General features: G+C 30.7%; 1 protein-coding gene across 1 annotated transcript; it reads right to left on the bottom strand.

Moving 5' to 3' along the window:
- Window positions 1-3445: 3445 nt before the first annotated feature.
- LOC111909557 (cytochrome P450 704C1) lies at window positions 3446-8030 on the bottom strand. The gene is made up of 6 exons (XM_023905352.2): window positions 7641-8030; window positions 5830-6045; window positions 5399-5683; window positions 4669-4989; window positions 3916-4119; window positions 3446-3806 (listed from the first exon to the last, which is right to left on the bottom strand). The coding sequence occupies exons 1-6, from the start codon at window positions 7953-7955 to the stop codon at window positions 3621-3623; spliced, it is 1527 nt and encodes a 508-aa protein (XP_023761120.1). The 5' UTR covers window positions 7956-8030; the 3' UTR covers window positions 3446-3620.
- Between the last annotated feature and the right edge of the window lie 3184 nt (window positions 8031-11214).

Here is an 11214-nt window from a genome sequence, read left to right as displayed (position 1 = left end):
AGCTCTTACGAGCAACAACCGGAGGTGGCGGAAGGTGGTGTCGACTGGTGATCTACATGGTGGAAGTGAGGCGGCAGTGGGGGTGTTGGGTGGCAACCTTGCTGTCCGGTGTCTTTTTCTTTGGAAAACAATCGACAAGGAAGGAAATAAGAGGGGGAGGGAGAGGAAGGGAGGGTTGTGAGGGAGTGATGTTTTGGGTGATTCACAATGGCAAAATCCACCGGTGGAAGTTGTTTTATTATGGTGTAATGGAACCGAGCGGGAGAGTTTTAGAGAGATTGACAGAGTGTGAGATAGAGAGAATGAAGGTTGGGGTTTGAGTGATAAATGAAGGAGAAGAGGGTCCTTTCTATAGCAAATAGAGACACACACAAGCCTTATACACCATGCAATTAAAACCAAGTCAACACACTTTCGTGCCATACCTTGTACTTAGATGGTGAACTCTACTCCAAGAAGAATAGACATCAAAGAAGAAAACATGGGAAAGGGAATTGGTTGGCCATTTTGTTTTTGAAAATTTCTTATGACGAAGCTAAATTCAAGGAATTGACTGGCCATTTCGGTTACCAATTTACACATTTGGAGGTAAGATATCATCTGGTATCATATAATAATTGAAATGAATTCATTTATTTTACACTAGATGCACTAAAATTAAATGAGTTAAATTACAAACAGATTTATTGTGAATTAACCGTTTATAGTTTTTGACCTAAATTTCGAGATGTCATAATATCTGGTTCTCCCTAAAGTCTTGATGGATAAAGTTTCCAACTTTATCCATTATGACATCTCAATAAGTCAAGATCTCAAACCCTAAGTCCTTAAAGGAAACTCAAGGTATGCAAACACCCACTAAGAACTTAATCAATTAGAGTTACTCATCTAAGGCTTGCAGAAGGATTTCCTACACCTAGTGGACTATAAAAATCATAGCATTATGTACATGCGTGTCCAATTCATGTCCCTTCCATTTCAGGTTGAAAACATGACAATTATCAAGTGTAAGATTGTGTATGGGACCAAAACTCCAAGGATCCTTAGATCTGGAACATATAACACTAAGATGACCACAATGATCCATAAATTTGCCAAATTTATGGAATCCTACCTACAAAACTCCCATACCATGAAGATTAAGGAACAAACGGGCTTCTAGAAGCTAGTAACATAAAATTAGATCTTAAGGAGTTATAAGAGTCTAGAAAACGTGTGTAAGTAGGATGAGGAGAGTTGCTTGCTAAAACAAAGCTTAAGGGGCACCTTCTTCTTCTTCTTCTTCTTCTTCTTCTTCAAAACACTACCAAACACAACAAAACCACAAGAGTTTGCAATAAAGGTTAGGTTTTTGCTTATGGAGGCTGAGGGTGAGCAACTCTAGCCATCACATCCCTTAGATAAGGGCACAAACCCTAAAATTAGGTTTTGTCTTTAAATAGAAGCCATGTTGTGGCGAATAGATTGCCATGCCATGGCACTTAGCCTCCATGAATTCAAAACTTGAATTATTAATACTTTTTAATCATTTGCATTTTTTACAAAAAATGTCTATTTTCCAAAATCCACATCTAGTATTGTTCCATTTGTTTTGGCTGGTCAAAACCTTCCCCCTCCAACTATTTCTATCCCTCAGAGAAAGATGTGAAGTTCCAAGAAAATCCACCTTCACATATTCGCCAAACCAACATCCAGGAGGGATAACTAAAGAAATGCCACACATGATATTCAACTTTGAAGCCGGTGTATCTTAAGAACGTCAAACCAAGGACACCACCCGAAGGTAGGCCCCAATCTTCACATATTGTGGAACTCCCACCACAGGAGGTCCTACTTCCCAAGATCTTTGAGGAATATTCAAAATTCCTCCATATGAAAAAGATGTTGGGATGAGCCCCGGCATAGCGAAAGAATTAATGCATTTGACTGAAATGATCTCAAGTCTTGGGTGTGATTCAACCCTTTCTAGAGGTGTCCCCTATCAGCCATCAAGTTTCAGTATTTTCACATCCTATATGTGATATCAAAGTTTCAAAGATGTTTCAGATGCCCAACATGAAGATGTATGATGGGACCATATATCCTCAAGAGTATGTCACCCAATATAGAGAACACATTGACATTGTTCTAATTCATTAACATCCTAACAAGTCCTTTCTAAGAAAGGGTTTTGGTTCAACCCTTACAGGATCTACATTAAAATGGATCCTAAACATTCCTCCTTACTCTATCACTTCTTTCTCACATCTCATTAAAATGTTTAATTGCCAATTTTCTTGTAGTATAACTTTTGAGAAACTAATAAGTGACCTTTATAGAGTAACTCAAGGAAATGATGAATCATTGAGGTCTGAGAAGAAAAAAAAACAAGGTGATAATGAATATGTCTTACGATCATCTAAACATGAAGAATGAATATTTCTTCCAAAAATCTTACAAAGCTAAACCTTACTCAAGACCTGAGAATCGTAGGGTTAATGCTCTATAAGATAAAGAGACAGATGAAGATTATCCCAAAATATATGACTGTTGTTTAATAGTTAATAATTCAGATTTGCTCTATGCAATACAGGATCTTGGGGACAAAGCAAGATGACCCAAGAAAACGACAAAACATACGGATGGAAAGATAAATCTAAGTGATATTCTTACCACGAAGACTTTGGACATCTTACCGAAGATTGCTTCGCCCTCAGAAAGGAAATTAGTTATTTGTTGAGCAAAAGGAAACTAAAAGAAAGTCTTACAAAGAAGGAAAGATAAGATCAACCAGAAAGCCTAAGATTAAGAAATTCTTCCCCAAAGAATAGCATCTTCATACTCAGATGTCAAGGTAATTAACTTTATCTCTGATGGTTCTGACATTTATGGATTGTCCATGGAGATATTTTTATGATGGTAAGATTACTAACTATTGACATTAAACCCATCTCAAAGGAATTTTTATAGGTGAGAGCTATTAAGACATATATTGGTGCAAAGAGGAGAGACTCTAAGTTCACTAACCGACATCACATAATACCACCAACATTATAGTGTTTCTAGGGTAAAAATGCCGGTGTTCTATACCTCATAATTAGTAAGTACACTACTTATAAGATTTAAAACATTTTTTATGTTTTTATTTAGATGACACGTGTGTTAAATAGTTAGGTAATGTTTTGAGTTTGGTCGTGTTCTATTTCTGATGAAGTGTTGTATGTATATATAATGCTTAAAGAAATTTAAGGAAATTATCAAATACTTGTGAAAATGAAAATATAAGGATAAATTTCTATAAGTCAATACTGAATGGAGAATATGTCTTGATTTATTGGCTATTAGAGAAAAAAAAAAATGAAAATCTTGTTTGGTTAACAAAAAACACCACGTTTTAAAATATCTACAATACTAATAAGAGAACTATAAAATCAATAAACATAATTAATACGAATTTAAAACACTATGAACTATAATCTGTTGATATTAACAATTAAGACTCACATCAACAAGAAAATACATCTCACATACTTTTATTACAATCATAGGTTTATTGGAAGCATATTTCAATCTTACGAATAAAAACGTTCACGGAAAAGTAAATACATACATATATCATAACAATAAGTTGAAAGGTTATCTTATTGAGCTCTTTTGGAAACACGAACATGCAGTCCACCATTGATATGAAGATTTAATGTCTTTTTAAATTTTGCTTGTTTATTTTCATCGTCTAACTTGAAAACGAAGCAACCTAAAATCATGGATGCAAATATCTTCATCTCCCTATATGCAAATTCTTTCCCCAAACAAATTCTTTGCCCAGCCTGTTGTTAATTCAAAATAAAAGTATGTTAGAATCACACTTCAATTGTATATAGAATTGGTTATTTTGAAATTTTATTACTTTAAATAAAATAATAACAGTGTACTAACCTGAAAAGCGGTAAATTTAAAGGGGCTTTCGGGTCGGAAGCATCCATTTTCATCGATCCATCTCTCTGGCTTGAATTCATTTGCATCATCACCCCATAACAACTTCATCCTTCCCATTGCATAAGGTTGGTAAGTCATCATATCCCCTTTGTTCACGTGGCAACCATCAGGTAGAACATCATCTTCCGCACATATCTTCACGCCCTATATAATTTTAAGAATAAGTATGCATATTATTATCTCCATATAAACATGTAATTATAATAAAGAAGATCATGCATAGAACACTACACAATGAAACCTTGATTTTGTAATATTTGACAAAGGAGGCAATAAATGAAGATCGCTTACTATTTTCTGAATAAGTAATCGTACTTTCATTTCTTCCCATTGTAGTATTCTACTTTGGAAAAAATTAGCAATCTTACTTAAAATTCTGATGTGATTTTCATTGGTAGAATTGGATAATATTTTCAAAGTATAATGACAAGATCGAAAGTATAACATAATAAATAGAAAGAGTTGTTAAAGTCGATCGTCTTAAAAGAAATATTTTAGCGAAAGTACAATGTTGTAATAGACATAAATGAAAGTAGGATAATATGTCAAATAAGTAAATGAAAGTAGGTTATTATTTTGCATTTAACCTTTATTCTTCGTTTCCATTCCCCAAGATTTCTCAAATGTTTAATTAAACATAATTTATCCAAAAAAAAAGTTAATAAAAAATAAAGAAATCCTTATAAAATTTACCAATGGAACTGCTGGATAGAGTCTGAGAGTTTCTGTCAAAGTTGCATGAAGATAATGCATCTTTTCTAAAACATCTTCGGTCATAACATTTACAAACCCCGTAAAATCCATTACATCCTTAAACTTGATTACTTCTTTGATTTCTTTTGCAACCTTATCTTGGATCTCTGGATGTTTGCAAAGCAAGTAAATAAACCAAGTCATACCAGAAGAAGTCGTGTCTTTTCCAGCAATTATAAAGTTGAGAATTATATCTCGCAAATACTGTGGACTCATGTCCTTGAATTGAAGAAACCTTGTTAGAACGTCTCCTTTGTATCGCTGCAATATTTATAATCAATGGTCAAATGAGATGATATATGCTTTGAAGTTGAATATAGTTTGTATGACTTCGAGATTCAAAGTACACTTTTTTTTATTATCGGAAAAGATTAAGGTAAAGTCCACCCTTGTGCCACCAATTGATCCCACAACTCATTTTTTTTTTTCTAAGGCGCTTTCATCATTAAATAAAGAAAAATTAAATATCCTTTTATTTTTTAATTTTTATAAATCCTGCTATCTATTTAAATAATGACATGAGTCATATATCATTATCTTAAAATATTTTTAAATTTCATTAAATGAAAATTAAATGTTACACATGTCACCATTTAATTGGATAGATGATATATAGGAACAAAACATAGAAAGATATTTAATTTCTTAAAAAAAAATTACAAAAGCTTACCGAATCTTCATTATTATCAATTTGTTCGGTCTTGATCTTGATCAACTTGTAAACGAATTCATCAACCACTTTGACATTTTCCTTTAACTTTGCTTCGGTTCCGATGTTGAAATATTTCTTGATTTTCCATGTTACATCTACATACCTTTTAAGTGTCATTGCACTTGCGTCATCGAAAAAATCATTAAATCTTACACTTTCTTCAGATGAACCAAACATGCTCTCTGGATCCATTCCAAATGCAACTTTAAAAACCGCGTCCAATGAAGCTCTCATAAAGATAACCTGTTTATACATTATATACCATGAATTTCAATAATCAAAACATAATAATCAAATGTCGCTTTTGTTTTCACGAACTATATATCACACATTTTTGGGTTGGACATATATAATAAGTCATATGTATCTAATGTATCTAATTGACTTACACTCATATCGAGAATTTGATTGTTAGTTGCTGCTTCAGATAATGTGTGAGCGAGTTCTACCGCATTTTCTCTAAATATTAAAGTGTTGACCTCTCTTAAGGCTTTCGTGGAGAAATTGTGGCTTTTGACCTTCCTTTGCTCTCGCCACTTGTCCCCATCAACGGTAAATATTCCATTACCAAGAAGATCCTTTAGAATGGTGTGGTTATAAGTTCCCTGCAAATACATTTTTATTTTGTAAGATGTCTCTTTGTCCCTCAATTTAACTTTTTCGATAATTGTTAAACATCAAAGATGTTTTCAATAAAGAGAATATTAAAACTTTTGGATCATATATTGCAATAATGAAAGGTATTATGATTTCATGAGGTTGAAAGACACGATTTTTTATCTGATTAGGACGGGAGCGACTGAAGCAAATATATCTCATAACTTGAAGTCCCTAAATGGAATCTTACGTCTTCAAAATACGTAAAGAACTGGATCTTTGTTCAAAAGAACTGAATCTTTGTTCCAAATACGATCTGATTGGAAAACTACATTTGATGGACCTCGTCAGATTAATCCGATCCACCAGAGTTGGATCGGATCCAAATCCCAAGCTTCAAATATTAAATTAGTAACGGCCATATAGTCTTTTAATATTGTTTTAAATATTCGTATTTATATACTGTATGTAATAATTTTAACGTCTTTCATATTCTCGTATAAAAATTACTCGACATATTTTACTTTCTAATATTTTTTTTTTATATATTATAATATATATTTGTTTCATGTTAGTTGTCGAATAATCTTTCTGTTAAAATATGACTGGAAAGCCTTTTACCAAACATTTCACAGCAATGAGTTAAATTACAGTTAAACAAACAATTTTCGATATCGTCACTAATAAAGAATGTTTATTATAATATATTTATTTACATAAAGTTATTCGAAATCTAATACTAAAAAACAAAAAGCTTGAAAACTAATCAATGATTACTCTTCCTGATAATATACTTATTTTAACGTAAAAATTAATATAATTTTGTTTTGATTTTAATTAGGAGATAAAGTTTAGTGCATGCTACATTATTATGTTAAACTCATTTTGAACATCAATTAAAGAGTTGAATAATATGTCAGATCCATATTGTTATTTAATGGATAAAACTCTATTATTATGAGATGTTATATTGGTATTCAATGAATTTCGAGTTTAATGATTAATGAATTTTTTAATGGAAAAATAAAAGTTTATAATTCTTAAATATTTATTATAAATTACATTTTGTAACATTCAATTGAAATTTATAGAGTTCAATGTATTGTAGAGAAAAAAAATAAAATAATTGTTTGAATCGTAGAAAAATTATATAACAATTTATTTAACTTTATAAAAATTAATGTATTTAATGTATTGTAGATGCCTTAGGATGAACCCAATTCTAAACAAGTAAACATGTCAAACACATTATGGCACAGGTAGCTCAAACAATTAAATCATGGAACAATCTCCAATCAGTTAGGGCACAGTTAAGGTTTAAAAACTAAAACCAAATTCTTTATTGCATAAAACCTCGTGAAATGAAATGTTTCAAAAATCAAATCACTGAGAAACTATAATAAGTATGATTTTTACGTAAAACGTTTCAAAAATCAAATCACTGAGAAAGTAAAATCAATATCAATAATCAATAAATAAGTAATAAACTGGTTTAAGAAGTTGATATGCAATTGGAATGATTATTGCATAAAACCTCGTCAAAACGTACAACATTAAATCAAGAAGCTTGTAAAGTCAAATCAGTGAACATGAGGTCACATACCTTGATATAATTTTCGGGATTGGTCGTGAGAATGTACTCAACATTAACGGGATCAGATGTATAAACCTCATAGCGAAAAGGGGTAATCAATCTATAAGTTCCGTGTTTTGAAGCAAGATCAACCATGTAATCATGAAATCTATGGAAATTAAAAAGCTGATTCAACATGGTTCCAGCAATTGGATGATATTTCTTCGTCAACTTGCCTTTTCTTTGTTGACTGTAGACATACAGACAAAGAAGAAGAAGAAGATATGTGGTTGTGATTATGGGGATGGAAAATGGATTAGAGAGAAAATCCATGGAAATAGCCATTCCAGAGGAGGAAGTACTTTTGTAAATGTGTTCTTCAGGATGACTGAAGGAAGGAAACTCAGTGGTAACTCATGATCAAAGTTGATGCATATATAGCAAAAAAACTATCATTAAAAAACAAAACAAAAATGAAGCCGGTTGTTACAACTTAAGATGACCAGATAATTTTCGTTATTGGCGTTCTAACAAACTAGTTTTTAAATTCTACCGAGGTATTATATATATATATATATATATATATATATATATATATATATATATATATATATATATATATATATATATATATATATATATATATATATATATATATATATATATATATATATATATACCCAAACGTGGTTTTAAAAAATTATTACAAAAACATGTTAGTTCCTTTTGTCTATAATTTTCAATTATTTAGAACACGTCATATGTATTGTAAATAATACACGCTAATTTACTTTGTAAAAAATCGTTAACAAATTAAATAGTTAAGCAAATACATATTTTTAATTACAAGATAATCTTATATTACATTAATTTTAGTTTTGAAAATGTGAATGTTTCATCTTTTACGTATGTATGTTATTCAAAGCGAGGGATGGAAATGGCACGGAATTAACCATCCATATCCCCATCATCAAGTGTCTAACATCGTCCCCCTTCTCACCTCCATCTCCGATGGATACGAAGAATTGAATCCCCTATCCTTCAGATTTTGGGTTTTGCTCGGACAATTCCCCAACCCATCATCGGCCCATCCCACATCTATCAACTTAATGAAATCATTTTAAGAAAAAAAAAGAGGTTAAACAAATGATTAAAAGCAAATGACATAATCAGATTGTGTTTACATCAATCGTAAATTTTCACAATCATTTAAAAGAGATTTAATGATTTGGTATACTAACTGTTGAACAAAATGATGATTGATGAACTCTTAGGAAACACAATTTGGTATACATACTTTGTCTCTATGGTCTAATACAAATCAATTAATGCATAGCGGACTTAATTCAAATTCAATATATATATATATATATATATATATATATATATATATATATATATATATATATATATATATATATATATATATATATATATATATATATATATATATATATATATATATATATATATATATATATATATATATATATATATATACTAGCGGTGTATCCGCGTAAAGCGACGACGACGAATAGTTTTCTTTCGGTAATTACTTCCATCTATAAACAAGTTATATTTTTAAGAACACTCATGTTGTTATGTGATGGTTTTGCAACAAAGTTGCTATGAATCAATTTTGTAACAACGAATAGTAGCAAAGCGATGTGACAACAATAACTAACTTATTTCGAATATTTGTTCCCATTCGTGGGTTGGTGAATAGTATTCCGCTGAATAATATCTTTTCGAAAAATAATCTATTTTAGTATATCATTTTCTTATTTGTAATTATTCTCGTTTCGAAAGTTGTCAAATAATTTATTTTAGTGAATCGTAAATTTTTGAGGGGTATTGCAACAAACATAACATCTTTTTAGTGAATCGTAATTTATTTCGTGGGCTGGTGAATAGTATTCCATTGAATAATGCTTAGGAGGGGTATTGCAACAAACATAACATTTTTTTATTTTCTATTAGGAGTGGTATTTTGGATTTTGTGTATGTTTTCATGGGCTGTTGCAACTGAGATGAGAATGTAATTTTTTGGGACGATAGTAGGAACATATAAAGAATTTGTAAGATGATGGTTTAGGGGTGGAGTATATTATCAAAAATAATGGTTTTAGAGTCGAATATATTAACAACCGAGAGCGAAAGAAGTAAAAAATAATGAATACATGACTTTGTTTTTTTTTCCAATGGGAAGGGGTGTGGCAAACCATATGTTTAAGATTCAATTTTGATTAGTAAAAAAAAGTGAATTTCAAAGCTGCCAGCAAAGAGAATTAATGAGCATGATTCAGTTTTTGATAAAAATCAAATTCTTGCGAAGACCGAACCAAATCGAAGTCAAATTCGTCTAGACCTAACCGAAAACTAAATTCTAATTCAGGCTAGTTATGTTTGGAAACCAACGAAACCAAATATTATCTTAAAAATTTAGTGTTACAATTTTCCAAACATAAATTACAATGTTCCAGTTTTCATTAATGTGGTGAGCTTAGACTATCTGAGGTACCGTCGTTTGTAGCTTTGCAGCATTCTTGGAGTACGCCAATTGCATGACAACATGAGTGGTGAAACTTGAACAGGAACGACAAATGAGGTAACGACGACGATCAAAATTTATTGAGGGATTAACGGAATAAGGGTCATGAGTCGTTATAAGTGAACCCTAAATTGCTAAAACTATAGAAAGGCTAAAATGTTTTACTTTATTATTATAATTTTAAAAAATAAATTAGTATAATATATATATATATATATATATATATATATTTATATATATGTTAATTAATTATTAATGATAGTCAGTTTTCTGTTCGTTCTAATCTAAATTTTATGTGATCAAAAATCAAACCAAAAACAAAGTTATAATTCGGTTTACCTAAAAGTGAATTTGAATATGGTTTGATCTGAAATCGATTTTAGTTTGATATGGTTTTCGGTTTATTCGGTTCCGAACCAAATAATTCTCACCCCTAGAAAAAGAACACACCACATACAAACATTGTTTTGGTTGGTTTTGCATTTGTTGGATGAGTACATAAATGATGTCATTTTTCTCAATGAAAAAATGTTATATAATTAGTTGTTTTATATATTACAAAATTCATTTCTAAACAAAACATTATATTTTTAAAATATATCTGATTATTGAATTGTAGTTTGAGTCAAGTGTAGTTGAATGATTAATAAACGCTTAATGTTACTTTGTTTTGAACAATCAAAATACATATCTGTTATACATGTAAAAAATCTACTAAAACTACACATGTTACTAATGAAATTTGTTAGAATAAAGAAGAGTAGGTCGACAGATTTCAAATAGATAATTGAATCATAAACAAAAAACATGATGATCAAAGTTCTGCCGAATGATTAATAATCTATGCCTTAGAAGAACTCGACAGAGAATTGTTACTGTAAAGGCAGAATAGGGTTACAAGAGGATCGACACGAGATATGGTGCATGCATGCACTATTTATAGCTAAACCCTAATCATTAAAGACACCGGGTGGACAGGCTCAACCTGTTACATAAAATGGACTATATAAAATAATTACAATTGGCGCAATCTAATGACCCAACAATCTCCCT

Source organism: Lactuca sativa, chromosome 3 (genome assembly GCF_002870075.4).
Source record: "Lactuca sativa cultivar Salinas chromosome 3, Lsat_Salinas_v11, whole genome shotgun sequence".
Lineage (NCBI taxonomy): Eukaryota > Viridiplantae > Streptophyta > Magnoliopsida > Asterales > Asteraceae > Lactuca > Lactuca sativa.
The sequence above is the reverse complement of the archived record's forward strand: the minus strand, read 5'-3'. Positions and strand labels throughout refer to the sequence as shown.